Here is an 18721-nt window from a genome sequence, read left to right on the forward strand (position 1 = left end):
TTTTCTTCTTATTAGTCTTTCTCTTGTCAAATAGCATCTTATTCCATCACATATCCTTCATAGCACATTACCCATAATCCACCAAGGCCCGAACGTTCTCTGGCTCATCTCTCCCCTGCACTTCGCTCCCACACCTCCAGGAGTGCAGTAGATCTGTTTTTGCATGATTGTGTGTCTGTGTGCTGTTTTTTGTTTAGGTCTTTCCTGAGAAACTCTTCTCCATTTGTGTCCTCCATGAAGATCTCACTGTGTAGTGTGCCATTTCAGTGTCAGTTGTGTTTATCCTTGGTCCATGTCTGTTATTTCCCTGTATATTTCTGTACACTGTGATGTTTTCTTTCAGTTAGTGTGTATGTCCCTTCGAAGTGGCCATATTTTCAATGTGTGACCTATCAGACTGTATGTGTGTGTCTACTAGTGTTGCCATTCTGGGAGAGGGGAGGGCTTTAGTCTGTGGATTCAATGTGGACGACAGGTCTCTGCCTCCCCTTTCCACGTTTGCTGGTCTGCTCTGTATTGAACAGCTAAACGGAGGTGCCACAGCAGGTCTTTGTCGTTCTACTAACATGCTAATAGGAGCTGGAATTGCTATAAAGTGGTTATGCTCACAGAACACACACACCTTAATCACCCTGATTACTGAAAGGACAGTTCATTATTTACTCGCCTTTGTGTCATTCCAAACCCATATGCTGTTATTTTTTCTATGAAACAACGTTTTGATAAATATCAACTACAATTCAAAAGTTTGGGGTCAGTAAAAAATATATATATGCAGTGACTGTTCAGAAATTATTAAAAAGGGATGCATTAAATTAATCAAAAGTGACAGTAAAGACATTTATAAAGTATATAAAAAATGTATGTTTTAAAGCTGCAGTAGGTAACTTTTGTAAATATATATTTTTTACGTATTTGTTAAACCTGTCATTATGTCCTGACAGTAGAATATGAGACAGATAATCTGTGAAAAAAATCAAGCTCCTCTGGCTCCTCCCAGTGGTCCTATTGCCATTTGCAGTTACGGACTGTTCCCGGTAAGAAATCAACCAATCAGAGCTGCGGTCCGTAACTATGTTTGTGTTCAAAATGTAGAAAAATGTATATAATAAGCGAGTACACCATGAATCCATTTTCCAAACCGTGTTTTTAGCTTGTCCTGAATCACTAGGGTGCACCTATAATAAGTGTTTATATTCGGACTATTTCAGATTGCTTCAGGGATACCGCGGCGGAGTAACCCAGCACCTTTGTGATTCTTCATAGACATAAACAGAGAGAAGTAGTTCCGGCTACAATGTTCTTCCGCAAGACGCAAGCAGTTCTGTTTATTAACCGCTAGAGCGTCAAAAGTACCTACTGCAGCTTTAAATAAATGTTTTTTTTTCTTCAGATTTCTATTCATGAAAGACCTGAAAAATGCATTGCTTCTAGCATACTTTTTTTTCACCATTGTTCAGTTCAGTTCAATTTAGATTTATTTGTATAGTGCTTTTTACAGTACAAATCATTGCAAAGCAACTTTTCATTTTTTACAATATTTAACAGTAGCTTATCAGTGGTGTCAGTTTACGTGCATATGGCACAAATGTCCGGAAACATCTATTAAAGACGTAATCAAACAGGCCATGAACACTATTAACAGCAATTATTATATGATGCTATCACAAATTAGCGAAATTTGATAGTTAATTGTTAACACACTGAAGGCATCAAGGGCTATTTGACCAAGAAGGAGCAAACAGTTCTGTTTAATTTTATTTTGACAATATTCCTGTTTTACTGTATTTTTAATCTAATAAAACATTACAAAATCTTACTTACCCCAAACTTTTGAATGGTTTTGAATGATAGTTTCTTGAACCGAATTAAAAACGTCCCTTCTGCCAGAACTCAGATTGCAGGGGAAATAGAATATGGGTTTAAAAGGACACAAGGTAAGTAAACAAGGACAGGAGTTTTATTTTTGAGTTAACTATCTATTTAATATAAACTTAATCAAGAGAAGAAATTTGTGCATTAGCATAAAAATGGTCTGGGCTGCGTTTCTTAAAAGCATTGTAAGCTAAGCTGTTCTCCGATCTACTTGAGAAACGCAGCCCTTGTCATATTCCTGTCTAGAGATAACTGGCACATTTTGATTCACAGATTAACCATTTTAGTCTTTCAAATTAATAGAAAAAAAAAAAAATGACATTTTGATTCACCGCCTTATTTTACATTTAGAGGTCTAGTGTAGTTCACGCTTTCACACAGTAAAGCACTGTTTATGAGCGCTTCTCTCACATTCATGCGGTGTGTATGTGTGTTTCCCTGTTTAGAAGAGAAAGTGATGGCGGATGATGAATTCACTTGTGACATTTTCCGCTTCCTGCAGCTGCTCTGTGAAGGCCACAACAACGGTGAGCTTCCTGAGATGTGGATTAATGCTTCCTCCACCACCTCTGTTCACGCACCGTAGTGTTTGAAGAGAAAATGAAATGCAATCATAAAAAGATATGTTCCAAAAATATGAAGATCTCAGTTAAAACCTTGCTGGAGCAAAAAGCATTTGACTACCGATGCTTGATCTATTTTATTCACCGAGGACAGATTACATTGATCAAAATAGGCTGTAAAATACTTAGAATGTTAAAAATAAAAGCTAACACTTTACAAGAATGTTCCATTGTGTAATGTTAGTTAATTAACTAAAATGAAGAAACAATGAACAATATATTTATTACAGTATTTATTCATCTTTGTTAATTTTAGTTCATGAAAATAGTCGTTCATTGTTAGTTCATGTTAATTCACAGTGCATTAACTAATGTTAACAAACACTACTTTTGATTTTAGTAATGCATTAGTAAATGTTGGATTTAACATTAGCTAAGATTAATAAATGCTGTAAAGTATTGTTCATTTGTAGTTCATGTTAACTAGAGTAGTTAACTAATGTTACCAAATAAACCTTATTGTAAAGTGTTATCAGATAGAATATAAATGATCAAATTCAACTTTCTGTTCATTGACGAATCCTGAAAAAAAGTATCATTGATGTAATAATATTTCAAAATATTAGTTTTTTTTTGCCGTATTTGGTGCAGCCTTGGTGAGACTTCAAAAACAAAACAAAAATTGCCTAACCCAAAATTACCTAACCCAAATGCATAGCATTACTAATAAAAAAAAAAATCAGCCTGTTTTGAGTTACCATCTTTCTGCAGATTTCCAGAACTATCTGCGCACACAGACAGGCAGCACAACTACGATCAACATCATCATCTGCACTGTTGACTATCTGCTCAGACTGCAGGTACAGCTTCAGCTCGACTGGTTTCCTCTACATCCATATATATACAGTATACTAGTGCCAAAAGTATTCAGACACTTAAAAATGTGTTAATCTCATTGTGTTTGAGAACAAGAAAACAAGTGGCAGATGGCTAAAAATGTCAGTGGAATGGCATTAAAATGTGACTTAAGTAAGCTTGGTGGTCTTTTATTTTCATCATCACTCTGTCTTCATTCCCGTCTCAGGAGTCTATCAGTGACTTCTACTGGTATTACTCTGGGAAGGATATCATTGATGAACCAGGCAAGAGAAACTTTTCTAAGGCAATGACGGTTGCCAAACAGGTTTTCAACAGCCTGACAGAATATATCCAGGTACTGACGCCACCGCTGTATGCTGTCGAGCTTTTTCAGACTTGCAAATTTCCATCTGCAGTATCGTTGATCTGTTTTTTGTTTCTCCACCATAGGGTCCTTGTACCGGTAATCAGCAGTCTCTGGCTCACAGCAGATTGTGGGATGCCGTGGTGGGCTTCTTGCACGTGTTTGCACACATGATGATGAAGCTAGCACAGGTAGGAACACACACGTTGAGCACACACACACACACAATACACCCCTAACGTGACTGATAAATCTTATTATATCGATAGGTATTATTGCACGGCAGAATTTTTCTGGAAAGGTTTCATCGACACTGAATCAGTATCATCTGTATGTTGTTTTATTTTAACATTAAAATACTTGTCATTGCGTTTTGCCTAATCTAAGATCAAAACATAATTTCACCAACTTTAACACAAATGCCTTGTATTTTTCAGTAAGAATTGCTGCAAAAAAAAATGTTTGTGAAAACATTTTTATGATCAGGTATATTGGATGTTAAATTAGTTGAAAGCTTTTCTCAGATGTTCCAGGTCAAGTTTATAATTTGCATTGAGCTTATAATTTGAACATTAGAACAGAAGTCAAAGGTATGTAATACATGTACATACTTATATATTCTATATAAGTATGATCAGAGTAGACTATAATGAAAAATATTTTCTCTGTTTTGGAGGTTGCATTTTTTTATTCAGCTCTAATGTTTAGTTGTTACTATGCATAGTGTAATTAATTAAAATTTATATATTAAATTTATAAGTTACTGATCCTGATCCATTAACTACCTGAGTAGAAGTGTTTGATTCCAGGTTTTTCAGAGTTGACTCCGACTCCTGACTCCCACCATAAGTGTCGATGGAATCAACACCTTGAATAATACAATATTGCAGTCGCTACTATCGGTACACACTTAATTGACGACTCCGACTCCCCATCACTATTCTTCAGTTTCTGTGTACTGCATTTTTATATTTCTTAAAATTGAGAATCACTCAAAAATGTCAATGTAGCTGATTGTGAAACATTTAACTGTCTATTAAAAGATCAGTGCCCATATGTCAAAGTTGCTTCATCAACAACAAATTGACACGGTTGTGATTTATATTATAGGTGAGCCCAAAAAGAGGCCAACGTGAACTAAACTTACCTAATTTTAATACAAAAAAGCTTTGCCCTGGTTGTCTGCAGTGAGAGACTATCAAAAACAGACTGGCACTTTTAAAAAGAATGAATAAAGAGTGAATATATCTAAGAGAGTGGAGAATACAAAAAAACAAAATTGTACTAAAAATGTTGATGGGTAACATTTTTATTCTAATGTGTAACTCTGCCAGATGCACCCTGACCAAGGACTCCGAAATGGCGTAAGGATCTTTGTTTTTGCTTCCATCTTACGCTCTGCTTTTCACTCGTGCACAGTGCACAGAACAGTTTCTTCCGCTTCCTGTTTCCATTGTATTCCTTATGTGTCGGCACATTTTCTGCAAGTGTTTTCACTTGAATTTTTTTTTTGTCACGTACATTCCCTCTGTCCCACAGTATCAGCGTTGAATTTTCTAAAAGCAGTCTTAACCTTGTTGGGTTTATTTTGAAATAGCCTACTGGAGCTGAGAAGCTTCCTCCGCTTGTAGAAGAAATTGATTTCCCTCGACCTGGACTATATTGCTCTTTTCATACGCGGACATACATATGTTCTCAAGAAAATCTGTACAATGCTGCATAAATCTCACAAAACCTGTCAAGATCCCGTCCTGGTCACATTTCAAAATAATATGAAATATGTTTTGTTTACTTTTTGTTTACTCATACTTTCATTGCAGTGTGTGTCTGTGTCTGTGTGTTTACCAATATTAGCCCAAACCAAATGATATTCATTATAATATTGTATAATGAACTTATTAATATAATATAAATTTGTTGTTATTATTATTATTATTAATATTGCATACAACTTTTCATGAGAATCAAAAATAGGCTTAATTTTAATTTGAAGCTATATACCTTTTTTTTTTTTTGATTTTGCTGTGAAATATTCAAAAGGTTTTGTGAGATTCATCTAAGCTTTCTTAATCTATATGTTGTTATCCATGTTAGTAGAAATATCGTGTTTGCAGATTTTGTTCTGTATGAAAGACAGTTTTGTGTCTGCTGACATTTCTTCGTAATATGCTTTTAGACCATCAGCTTATCACATATAAAATGTCTTTGCAAATAACCTAGATATTTATTGTTAATAATTGAACTGATATATTATAGTGCTTTTTGCCAATATTTTGTAGATACAAAGTCATAAAGAATATGATAGTCGTCATCTATGCCAGGAGTTGAAGTTGATCTTCCTATCATCTTTAAATGTCTTTGTGTTAGATGATAGGTTACAGTATGTGATGCTATGTTTGTGTCTGTTTATAAACGCAAACCCAGGATCATTTCTGGAGTAGAACACATTCTGAGGTAAGCTGAGAGTAGGTGGACTATCCCAGTAGTTCTATCCCCCACATCGCCCCATGAAATAAAAAACGCACGCCAGAGATGGTAGATATGACACTGAAATCTCATTTAGCCTAATTGGGATACTTGGTATTCTCTGTACATTTCTTTTCATGGTTCCAGCGTGCATATCGCATAAAAGCTATGGAGAACCAGTTTTTATAAGCAATATGAACTGAAAGGTCCTTTATGCTCTCTAACAGTGAGAGTTTGAGACATTTTTTGGATAATGATTTGTTATTTTTTTGTATGTCTGAACTCGGTTGTGTGAAACAGGACTCCAGTCAAATTGGTCTGTTGAAGGAGCTTCTGGATCTGCAGAAAGACATGGTGGTGATGCTTCTCTCTCTACTGGAGGGTAAGCGATATCAGTCCATCAAATGTAACTTTCATAGTGAGCTACAGACCTGTAGAGCCACTTACGTCATGATCCATAGCATATTTTATTGTATTCTTACAGGCAATATTGTGAATGGCACAATTGCTCGCCAGATGGTTGACATGCTGGTTGAGTCATCCAGCAATGTAGAGATGATTCTCAAGTTCTTCGACATGTTCCTCAAACTGAAAGATATTGTGGCATCGGATGCCTTCCGCGACTATGTTACGGACCCTCGTGGCCTCATCTCCAAGAAGGACTTCTCCAAGGCTATGGACAGTCAGAAGCAGTACACGCCATCTGAGATCCAGTTCCTGCTCTCTTGCTCCGAAGCCGATGAGAACGAGATGATCAATTTTGAGGAGTATGCCGATCGCTTCCAAGAGCCAGCCAAAGACATTGGCTTCAACATTGCTGTGCTACTCACCAACCTGTCTGAGCATGTTCCCCATGACACCCGCTTGCAGAACTTTTTGGAGCAAGCTGAGAATGTGCTGAACTACTTCCGACCCTTCCTGGGCCGTATTGAGATCATGGGCGCCAGCAAGAGGATCGAACGCATCTACTTTGAAATCAGCGAGGCCAACCGCAACCAGTGGGAGATGCCTCAGGTCAGAGAGTCCAAGCGGCAGTTCATCTTTGATGTTGTCAATGAGGGTGGGGAGTCTGAGAAGATGGAGCTCTTTGTGAACTTCTGCGAGGACACCATCTTTGAGATGAACATTGCCTCACAGATCTCAGAGCAGGAGGAGGAGGTGATCGAGGATGAGGATAAAGAGGACGAGGAGGAGAGCAGTGGTGGCAGAAATGGAGAGGGAGAAGGAGAAGAAGGGAATGGAGAAGCAGCGCCACCCGAATCCAGCTCAGCCTTTGCAGACTTCATCAAGAGCATAATGAATTTCATGAGCCTCTTCACTTTCCGCAATCTCAGACGCCGTTACCGAAAAATCAGGAAAATGACCATAAAGGACATGATTGTTTGTCTGGTGGTGTTCCTCTACACTGTCCTCTTCGGCATCCTGCACTTCATCTACAGCATCTGCAGAGGTTTCTTCATGCTCATCTGGAAAACTCTCTTCGGAGGAGGTCTGGTGGAGGGAGCTAAGAAGATGACATTGACAGAGATTCTGACTAGCATGCCCGACCCAACTCAAGATGAGGTGCACGGTGACCTTCCTCCTGAGCCAGGAGCAAGATCAGCACAAGAATCAGGTGGAGCTGCTGAGGGAGAAGAGGGAACAGGAGTAGGAGAGGAGGAAGCCGAAGAGGGAGAAGAGGATGATGGTGAAAGACCTGGTTTTGGTTCTCACGGTGGTCTAGGAGATATGGGAGAAACTGAGCCGGAGGAGCCTCCGACTCCAGAAGGCAGCCCACTGCTGAAGAGGAAGCTGGTGAGTTTTTGGTCTAAAGATGTGGTCACGGTTCCCTTTCCCTTTTCCCTTTCACAGCCGAAATCCTGTAATTTCAGAAGGAATACTCAGTTATGAATTTAATTTGAGGGTCAAATATTTCCCCATGATTTTCACAGCGGTTACAAGTTGATAACATGGATATCTGTGGCTTCTGTGTGAGTGGGGCTTCATAATTACAACACTATAGACAATAGAATATGGACCTTTTTAACTTGTAAAAATGTTGACCAAATTTTACTAATGTGACCGCAGTTTAAGAATAAACATCTAGTATGTGGATTGTTCCTCACTGTGTTTCCACATTGTTATCCTTCAGTTTATCAAATTTATTGGTCTTTATTGCTTGTAGACTCAAATTCTAAATCTACATATTCTTCTTAATGTGTTGCCGGATATTTCAGGTGAGTGAAGAAGCAGAGGGAGAAGCAGTAGAAGAGGTGAAAGTAGAGGAAGAAGCAGCCCCTGAACCCGAAAAAGCAGAGTAAGTAATAGAGAACAAATGGTCAAACTATTTTTTTTTTTTTAACCATAAAAAGTCTTTGATTGGTGAACTGTTGTGAAGTCATATTCATCGCAACACATACACATTATGCTCTTGTTGCTTTGACTCGTCCTTCTGTCCATCGAAGTGCTGAAAACGGAGAAAAGGCTGAGAAGGAGCCAGAACCTGAGCCAGAGGAAAAACCAGATGACAAGCAAGAGGAGAAAAAAGAAAAGGCTAAAACAAAGAGAGGCAAGAAGAAAGAGGAAGAGGGCTTTGAACTATGGAATGAACTTGAAATACAAAGAATCAAGTTCATGGTAATTATATTATAGTTATTTATCTGTGTACATCTTTCACAGTCATGTAGAACGAATGAATATTGACTTGTATTAATTTATATTATATGATATTATATTATTATTACAAATATTTAATTCATATATTTCTTTTATTCTAACTGCATTTAAAAGTTGAACCACTTTCTCTTCTTCTAGAACTATTTGTCTCGTAATTTCTATAACCTGCGCTTCCTGGCTCTCTTCATCTCCTTTGCGCTCAACTTCATTCTTCTCTTCTACAGGGTCAGTATGATTTTAAAACAGGGCTTGTCAAACTTTGGTCTTGGGTCTTTATTATGGTTTCTAAAGACTGGTCAATTAAGGGTTGAAAATATATGACTGCCTTTGTATTTTAATAAGAGGGTCCCTCTCTATCATAGTTGTAGGGTCCTTGGCATCAAACCGTTTGTGAACCCCTGCACTAAAAATACTCTGTTATTCCCTGTAATTTTTTTCAAGAGCATATTTGATTGAAGCTAGCTATTCCTCCCTAGGTATCTGACAGCCCGCCTGGAGAAGAGGAGGAGTTTGAGGGTTCAGCTATGTTCGAGGGTTCTGGCATGTTTGAGGGCTCTGGTATGTTTGAAAGCTCTGGTGTGTTTGAGGGCTCTGGGATCTTTGAGGGCTCTGCTGGAGAAGCTGAAGGTTCTGGAATGGAGGAGAATGGAGAGGAAGATGAGGAAGAAGGGTTTGTCTACTACTTCCTGGAGGAGAGCACTGGATATATGGAACCCTCTATGGCCTTTTTCTCCATCTTACACACCGTCATCTCCTTCCTGTGCATCATCGGCTACAACTGTCTGAAGGTCTACAGTTCACTGGATTCTGTTATCATTTAGTTCACCCTCATGTCATTTCAAACCTGCATGACATACTTTCTTCTGTGAAACATTAGGAGACAGGATAGAGTGTCCAAAGAAAGGACCAAAAAGCAACATGGAAGTGTCATAAATGTGGTCCATTTACTTGTACACTATATTCTATGTCTTCTGAAGTCATATGCCGTATTTTTCGGACTATAAGTCGCACCTAAGTATAAGTCGCATCAGTCCAAAAATACGTCATGACGAGGAAAAAAACATATATAAGTCGCACTGGACTATAATTCGAATTTATTTAGAACCAAGCACCATGAGAAAACATTACCGTCTACAGCCGCGAGAGGGCGCTCTATGTTTTCAGTGGTAGACCCGAGCGGCAACCTCGCGCTCTCTATAGTGAAGCCAATAAGGAAGTGACAAAAACTGCAATTCATCGACTGGCCGCTTGAGGCTGGCTGCAAAAGGGAGTCAGTCCCACAGACTCCCCATGTTAAAATACCGAACTTTACAGCAGAAAAAAACATGTTTACAACCTGGTTCAAAAAATTCAGCAATCAGCTCCCGCCTTTTGCCCATTTTCGATTATCCGGGAGAGTCGCGCGGTGACGCGCTGCCAAGATGGCGACGGCCCGCTCTGCACACTTTGAGCTTCAAAACCGCTATTGAGGAGACTATGGGTGATGTCACGGACACTACATCCATATTTTTTTACAGTCTATGGGTAGACTACAGGAGCACTGAGCAGCATTAGAGTTCCCTCTCGCGGCTGTAGACGGCAATGTTTCCTCTTGGTTCATTTCTTGGTTTCCTTTCTTGGTTCATAGTCCGGAAAATACGGTAATAGCTTTTTTTGTGAGAAACAGATCAAAATTTACATTTGTTTTCACTGAATAATGATGACAGGAATTTCATTGAAATATTCATTTTTATCTGGTTAAGCTAGTGTGAGCTGCTAACATTTTCTGACATATACAGGTTCCTTTGGTCATCTTTAAGAGAGAGAAGGAACTGGCCCGAAAACTGGAGTTTGACGGTCTGTACGTAACTGAACAACCAGAAGATGATGACATCAAGGGCCAGTGGGACAGACTTGTCCTCAATACACCGTAATATTACTGTATTATTATAACTATTTATAAAATTATAAACAAGTATCCCTGTGAAGACTCTGAAATGGCATTCCCTTTTATTCTCCACTCAGGTCTTTCCCGAACAACTACTGGGACAAATTTGTGAAGAGAAAGGTCAGGGGCGTGCTATGCCTGTGTGTGCAGATGTGTAATGTATTGAGAGATGTCGGTGACTGAGTGTGTCTATGTTGTGCATGTGTTGTAGGTGCTAGAGAAGTATGGCGATATCTATGGTAGAGAAAGAATCGCTGAACTGCTGGGCATGGATCTAGCGTCCCTTGATGTCAGCGCTATGACACACGAGAAGAAGCCTCAGCTTGACCCCTCAATGTTCACATGGTACAAGAAGATGCAAAACACACTCATAAGTGTTATCAAAATGTCAATAGCCAAAACCAGTCACAAAAACTATTTGATACCAGAAAAACTAATATACAGTGTGTAGGGATGGGAACCGCTCCACTGGGAACAGTTCCATTGAACATTTTTGAAGCAGCATATGTGGAAAATTAAATTAAGCCAAAAGAATGAAACAAACAAAGAAACAAAGAACGCCTATAGTTCACAAAAGCTCATTAAAGTTATTCATTTGGGAATAGGTTTGACTGTACTACTATTTCATTTTTAACACACTGAAAAAGTGGTTCAAAAGAGTTGTTTGTTTGGGAAATGAGCTACTATTGGGTTATTTATTGATTCTCTAAAATGAACCAGTTCAAAAGAGTCATTTGTTTAAGGTTCAGACATCACTGCTCTTAAATATGATGTTACAATAGAACGGAGATTCTGTTTCTCATTATAACAATTAATGAATCCACAGGTTGACATCTATTGACATGAAATACCAGGTCTGGAAATTTGGAGTGGTGTTCACTGATAATGTGAGTTTCAGTAAAGGCATCACTTTGTTTCAGTAAGAGGAAATTTATAACAATGATCATTCATTTGGACTCTGTTTTGCTCGTAGACGTTCCTGTATCTGGTTTGGTACCTGGTCATGTCCCTGCTTGGCCACTACAACAACTTCTTCTACGCCTGTCATCTGTTGGACATTGCTATGGGTGTCAAGACCCTGCGCACCATCCTGTCCTCCGTAACCCACAATGGCAAACAGGTACAGCTCTCAGAAATCATTACGTATTTGACAGAGATTTCTTTAGAAATCTCTTCCAGACATTAATCTTGATGGTGATTGTTGTTTAGCTGATGATGACAGTGGGTCTGCTGGCTGTGGTGGTCTACCTCTACACCGTGGTGGCCTTCAATTTCTTCCGAAAGTTCTACAACATGAGTGAGGATGAAGACGAACCGGATATGAAGTGTGACGACATGATGACTGTACGAGTTCATACACAAATATTTACATTTGGCTGAATTGCACTTTCTCATTTCACGCCTGACTATGATCATGTCTTCTCTCTCAGTGTTATCTGTTCCATATGTACGTGGGTGTGCGAGCTGGTGGTGGTATAGGAGACGAGATCGAGGATCCAGCCGGAGACGAGTATGAACTTTATCGTGTGGTCTTTGACATCACCTTTTTCTTTTTTGTGATTGTCATCCTGCTGGCCATCATTCAAGGTGAAGAACATGTTTGTTTTTTGTTAGATCCTGTGGGAATTTTTCTTCTCTGCAAATGTAATATTTAAAAGGTTTGGACCTAATGATATTTGTCATTATGAAATGGTGTTTGTGTTGTTTGCAGGTCTGATCATCGATGCCTTCGGTGAGCTGAGAGATCAGCAGGAGCAGGTCCGAGAAGACATGGAGGTACAACTACCACTTTTATGCTTGACGAAATAGTTCACCCCCCAAAAAAAATTTTTGCTGAAAAGGCAATCCAAGATATGGAGGATATGTATAATCCAAGATATGTTTCTTCAGTGGAACACATTAGGATAAATTTAGCATTAAGCATTTGCCGACTATTGGATCATCTGCAGTGAATTGGTGATGTTAAAATGTCCAAACAACTGATAAAAACATCACAATAATTCAAAAGTAATCCACATGACTCCAGTCCATAAATTAACATCTTGTGAAGCAAAAAGCTGTACAAAACAAATACATCCATAAGCCGTTTTAACATTAATTAAACAGTCTCTTTGGACCAAATATAAGTTCATTATCCACAATACCGCTATTGCTTTAATACTTCATGCAAGCACACAAAATCTACATGTGTAGTATAGCAGGGAAGTAGTCATGTTCATAAGCAGAGATCCACTTTAACTAGATTTCTCAGTGAGATTTTCTACATGTTGTTGCTTTGATGTGACAATGGTTGACCTGAAAGAGAAAACTCAACTGTATAGAAGACGGTTTTTGCTAATGTGTGCCATAGCGCCCCTTGTGACAATTGCTGAGAGTGCAGTGCATACCAGTGTTCGTCATTAGAGATACTCTGAAAAATGAAGGTGTTTTTTGTTTTGTTTTGTTCAAAGACTAAGTGTTTCATCTGTGGAATTGGAAGCGATTACTTTGACTCGACTCCGCATGGCTTCGAGACGCATACGTTGGAGGAGCACAATTTAGCCAACTACATGTAAGTGAAATACTTTTGTTTATTCAGAAGTGGTGAGAGATTATATTTTGTTTCCTCACTTTGAAATCATGTATTATTTAATTTTTTTTTCTGTCATGTAGGTTCTTCCTGATGTATTTAATCAATAAAGACGAAACAGAACACACCGGACAGGTCAGTGTTTTATTTTTAACTCTGTCCAAAACCAAATAAAGATTCAATTAAAAAAAAAAAATTGCAGGGTTCTTTGATGAACAGAAAGCTAACTGCTTTTATCATTACCTCAAAATGGCAATTATATATATACAGTGGGGATCGAAAGTTTGGGCACCCCTTGCAGAATCTGTAAAAATATGAGTAATTTTCAAAAAATAAGAGAGATCATACTAAATGCATGTTATTTTTTTATTTAGTACTGTCCTGAGTAAGATATTGTACATAAAATATTTTAACACTTATTCCACAAGACAAAAAAAATGCTGAAATTATTAAAATAACCCTACTCAAAAGTTTGGGAACCCTTGGTTCTTAGTACTGTGTGTGGTCACCTGATGATCCTCGACTGTCTTTCTGTTTTGTGATGGTTGTGCATGAGTCCCTTGTTTGTTCTGAACAGTTAAACTGAGCAGCGTTCTTCAGAAATATCTTTAAGGTCCTGCAGATTTTTCAGTTTTCCAGCATCTTTGCATATTTGAACCCTTTCAAGCAGTGACTTTATGATTTTGAGATGCACCTTATCACACTGAGGACATTTAAGGGACTCAAACACAACTATTTAAAAAGATTCAAACATTCACTGATGCTCCAGAAGGAAACAAGATGCATTAAGAGCTGGGGAGTGAAAACTTTTGGAATTTGAAGATCAAGGTAAATTGTATTTAATTTGTGTACCGGGAAACATACAAGTATCTTCTGTTGCTTACGAAGGGCAGAACTAAATGGAAAAAAATTATATTTCAACAAAATAAGACAAATTTGGCCATCTTCATTGTGTTCAAAAGTTTTCACTCCCCAGCTCTTAAGGCATCTTGTTTCCTTCTGGAGCATCAGTGAATGTTTGAATCTTTTTAAATAGTTGTGTTTGAGTCCCTCAAATGTCCTCAGTGTGATAAGGTGTATCTCAATTGCTGGTAAGGGTTCAGATATGCAAAGATGCTGGAAAACTGAAGAATCTGCAGGACCTTAAAGATATTTCTGAAGAACGCTGCTCAGTTTAACTGTTCAGAACAAACAAGGGACTCATGCACAACCATCACAAAACAGAAAGACAGTCGAGGATCATCAGGTAACAGAACACAGTAATAAGAACCAAGGGTTCCCAAACTTTTGAGTAGGGTTATTTTAATAATTTCAGCATTTTTTTTGTCTTGTGGTCTAAATGTTAATATCTTTTATGTACAATATCTTACTCAGGACAGTACTAAATAAAATATAACATGCATTTAGTATGATCTCTCTTATTTATATATATATACAGTGGGGATCGAAAGTTTATATATATATATAATAAACAAGCTTAATTTTCTCAACATTTTACTGAATTTGCAATGTATTCATATTATTTTTCTCTCTTCTAGGAGTCATATGTATGGAAAATGTACCAGGAGCGATGCTGGGACTTCTTCCCAGCCGGTGACTGTTTCAGGAAGCAGTATGAGGATCAACTTGGCTAATTCTACAGCCTTGAAAAGTGTGTGTTTGTGTATCATTTCAGGAATGCGGGTCAAAAAGAGGAAATTGTGAAAAATAGGCAAAAGAAGGAAACAAGAGATAAATGACCGAGTCCAGTGTTGATTTGACTCTCACAACCCTCAGCCTCTTAAGCCAACACATCACACAGACCACACAAACTCACTCATAATATTTAAAACCTTTGATTTCCCCGTGTTTGACTCAACAAGAGAAAAAGAGCTAAGATTAAGCATCAAAAGAAAGTATTTTAAACTGTGTATATATATATACACACTACATGGCCTTTACCTTTTAAATCCAATCAAGTCAAAATGAACAAACTCCTAAACAAAGCCTTCCTTTCCTCTCTTTTTTTTTGTCTTTGTCACTATGAATCTGAAATATCTCAGTGCCTAAAATTTAATCTTAACAGTACCGTGAGGATTTATGTATGATTTTATTGATAGTCTACATAAAGATCTTTTTATGTGTAGAGTAGGTCTTATCATTTTAGGCTATAAGAATATAGTTTTGTTTATGTTTATTTATTCATGTATACCACAGAAATATAGCCATACGAGTGGTAGCATCTTGCTCTGAGACTTATATATAGAGCAATTTGACAAATATCAAGCCAGGCTTTTTCCCTGGCATGTCGAGTGAATGTGAGAACATGAGAATTGTGTGCAACTGAAATATCTTAGCACCATTTTAATCTTGATAGGAAAGTGTTACAACCACAATATTTCTCTCCCGCCTGTTTCAAGTTTAAGATACAAATGATCTCATGAGAAGTTTTAACTTGTGAAAAATGTGAAACCACCTGATTTGCACTCTAGAGTCTTATAATGGGATGCTGTATCCCTGCCAGGCAAAAAACACTTCAATGGAGTCCTGCTAGAAAATGCTGTATTACAAATATAGAGAGGTGGAGAGAGTTTGTGGGTCATTTGTTTTATAAAAATGTCCTCTCTAGATTCACAAGACAATGTGCTTTTACTCTTATTATGGGAAAGAAGCACTATCATGACTATGTGCACAGTATTATTTATGTTGCTACACTGTCATCTACGACCTTGACATGAACTGTGTTGTTCAGCAACTTAATTTATCAATTTAAATACATAGATGATATATGTTTTTTGGAGTTCTAAATAATTAAGATACTCTGAACTCATTATGTCATAAGTGAGTATTTATTATGTACCAATTGGGGTGTGTGTGTGGGGGGGGGGGGGGCGGTATAGGTCGGAATTTAGTAGAAAAGTGAAAAGGGAATGTGAGTTAGATAAAGTTAACATAGAGGTAATGTGGTTTTGTCTTTTAGATTTGTATTCTTCTTTTTGGTGAAATCTCACACTTTATTTTTTTGTCGAATATAGATTAATTATGTAGTCGTAGGTCTCTGATATTTGTGCATCAGACATCTCCCAGCGACTGAAACAAACTCACAAGTGCATGTTCCACCTTGTCCGTTCTGCTGACATTTTGTGACAGCACATGAAGAGCGTGTGTTAAGGTCTTTTAGTGTGTTTTGCTTTGAGAGGTTACAAAGGGCAGAAACCAACTATCTTATCTGGATCTGTGTATCAGGCTGAATCCTGTGTTTCAATGAACATTAAACAGATTCCAATATTTTAAGAGCATTGCTGTCTGAACCTATTTTGTTTGTTATGAAAGATTCTGTCTGTTGTTTTTGTGTCATTTGTGCTTGATTAATGCCTGTATGTTCTCATATATGTTCCTATAAGCCTTTTTCTATATATCTTCAATAATTGAAACAACTGAAATTAATAAGCATGCACTGTCAATATGAAATACTACAAGTATTTTACATAAGTATATGGATAGGTATAATATCAATAGCCCAGTAGGTGACAACAAGTGACTGTCACAATGAATGAGTGAATCAGTTTAAACCAATTCATTCAAACACACTAATCTGCTCAGGAACAAATGACTGTGTTTATAAGCAAGTCCTAATAAAGAATAATGAATAATTCATTCAACCAATTTTTTAACACATTGGAACAAAATAAGTTGCTGAGTTCTGAACCGTACTAGCAAACTGTCACGCCCCTGGATTCATTATATTGTGTTTTCGATCCAGCTTTGTTCTGTGTCCCAGTTTATTAGTTATTCTAGGCACCTTGTGCTTCCCCAATTATCCTGTCTTTATAAGCCCTAGTCCTTTCAGTTTGTGTTTGTCGGTTCTTGAACGTCTTCCATGTGCTCTATGGCGCCCATTTGGATTATTAAAGACTCTCGTTTTGTGAATTCCTTGTCTCCTCATTCCTGGCTTCCTCGTACAGTGTGACAAAAGAACTGACCTAAACAGTTTATTGTGTATTTCCCCTCCGTTTTGTTTCTGTTTGTTTCCCAGTTTTCTTTCCATTGTGTCCCATGGATCGCCTCCTTCGCCCGGAACACCTCCTCCTCCTGCTTGAACAGGAAGAAAAATCACTCAGTGCCCACAACAGACCACAACTACCCATACGACGCACTCCGTGCATTCTATCACGCCGGTTTGAACATTGCGTACAGAGCTCCGCCCCCTGCATTGTGGGCTGAGGGTGAACTGAGTATGGATCAGTGTTGGTGCCAAAACCGGGAGGGGGATCTAATAGACTGGGAGTCTGAACTGGAGATTGAACTGCCTCCTTTGCTCTCTCCATCATCTCCGCTGATCCCGTCCAGCCTTCCTTCATCCTTGGTTCTCTTGTCTAGCCCTGAGGGGGCGTATGGTTTTCCTGTGCCTGCTCCTAGAAATTTGCCTCCAGTGCCTGCTCCTCGAAAATGACTGTACTCCCACCCGCTCCAGCCTCCTCCACTTCTGTCGTCTGGCAGCCTCTCTGCTCACCTGCAGCCCACCATCGCTGCGGTGCGAACCCCGCGGGACTGCCATCCTCCAATGTCGCCCTGGTCGGAGTCTCCCTCACCTCTGCCTCCAGCCTCCGGCTCCACCTCAGCTCCTAGCTCCCTCGCCTCCACCGTCAACCATCGATCCATCATCTCCACCAGGCTCTCTCATCCTGCCTTGGTCTGGCGTCGACCTGCCATCACTGCCATGCATTATTGACAAGATTATTTTCCCATTTCATACTATATTTTCCTATTTAATAAAGGTAAGAAAAAAATCGAATGACTTTATGGCTTTTATGGCTGAGTCATTGAATCATTTATTCAACCAATTCATTCAAAAACAGGAATGAATCCCCACCACTAGTTTTTTGTTGTTTGGATATACAGCAAATAATTCTAATATGGCTTTGTTTGAAAAACAAAGTTAATGGCAAAAGTTAACCTAAAATTTTGGTTAATCAATATTAACATAATGTTTACTGAACTGTTATATTAAAAAAAATACAAACAACAACAACATTCTCTCTCTCCACTGCCAAAAAAGACCGTCATAAACTGCCTCCACGACTACCATCCAGTCGCACTCACTCCAGTCATCACTAAGTGCTTTGAAAGGGCTGGTCCTACAGTATATCAAAGCCAGTCTTCCATCCACATTTGATCCATACCAGTTTGCATACAGAGTGAACAGTTCTACAGAAGATGCTATTGCCACTGCTCTTCACTCAGCTCAGACACACCTTGAACACCAAGGGAGCTATGTGAGGATGACTTCAGCTTTGTCTTTAACACTGTCAACCCGGCAGACTGATATCTAAACTAGCTGACTTAGGCTTTTCCCTACCCATATCTCACTGAATCAATGACTTTCATACTAACCGCCCCCAGACAGTTAGACTAGGCTCCCACCTCTCCTCCAACCTCACACTCAGCACTGGCGCCCCACAGGG

At 38.5% G+C, this 18721-nt stretch overlaps 1 protein-coding gene across 8 annotated transcripts in view; it reads left to right on the top strand.

Annotated features, from left to right (window-relative positions):
* LOC127934027 (ryanodine receptor 1) overlaps positions 1-16550 on the top strand; it is a 115214-nt gene extending 98664 nt beyond the window's left edge. For 5 of the 8 annotated variants that reach the window (XM_052531199.1, XM_052531201.1, XM_052531200.1 and 2 more), the window contains 21 exons: positions 2322-2402; positions 3210-3298; positions 3523-3651; positions 3747-3851; positions 6427-6508; positions 6611-7920; positions 8343-8422; positions 8571-8742; positions 8920-9006; positions 9258-9569; positions 10560-10690; positions 10786-10828; positions 10920-11053; positions 11535-11595; positions 11682-11828; positions 11918-12052; positions 12139-12295; positions 12420-12484; positions 13159-13259; positions 13361-13412; positions 14816-16550. In XM_052531199.1, the coding sequence (XP_052387159.1) occupies positions 2322-2402; positions 3210-3298; positions 3523-3651; positions 3747-3851; positions 6427-6508; positions 6611-7920; positions 8343-8422; positions 8571-8742; positions 8920-9006; positions 9258-9569; positions 10560-10690; positions 10786-10828; positions 10920-11053; positions 11535-11595; positions 11682-11828; positions 11918-12052; positions 12139-12295; positions 12420-12484; positions 13159-13259; positions 13361-13412; positions 14816-14911 (3569 nt within the window). In that variant the 3' untranslated portion in view covers positions 14912-16550. Of the gene's footprint in view, positions 1-2321; positions 2403-3209; positions 3299-3522; positions 3652-3746; positions 3852-4994; positions 5025-6084; positions 6115-6426; positions 6509-6610; positions 7921-8342; positions 8423-8570; positions 8743-8919; positions 9007-9257; positions 9570-10559; positions 10691-10785; positions 10829-10919; positions 11054-11534; positions 11596-11681; positions 11829-11917; positions 12053-12138; positions 12296-12419; positions 12485-13158; positions 13260-13360; positions 13413-14815 lie in introns of all 8 variants that reach the window. The other 3 variants (XM_052531196.1, XM_052531197.1, XM_052531198.1) reach the window with 1 other exon arrangement.
* The last annotated feature ends 2171 nt before the right edge of the window (positions 16551-18721 follow it).

The sequence above is a fragment of the Carassius gibelio genome, chromosome A18, assembly GCF_023724105.1.
Source record: "Carassius gibelio isolate Cgi1373 ecotype wild population from Czech Republic chromosome A18, carGib1.2-hapl.c, whole genome shotgun sequence".
Lineage (NCBI taxonomy): Eukaryota > Metazoa > Chordata > Actinopteri > Cypriniformes > Cyprinidae > Carassius > Carassius gibelio.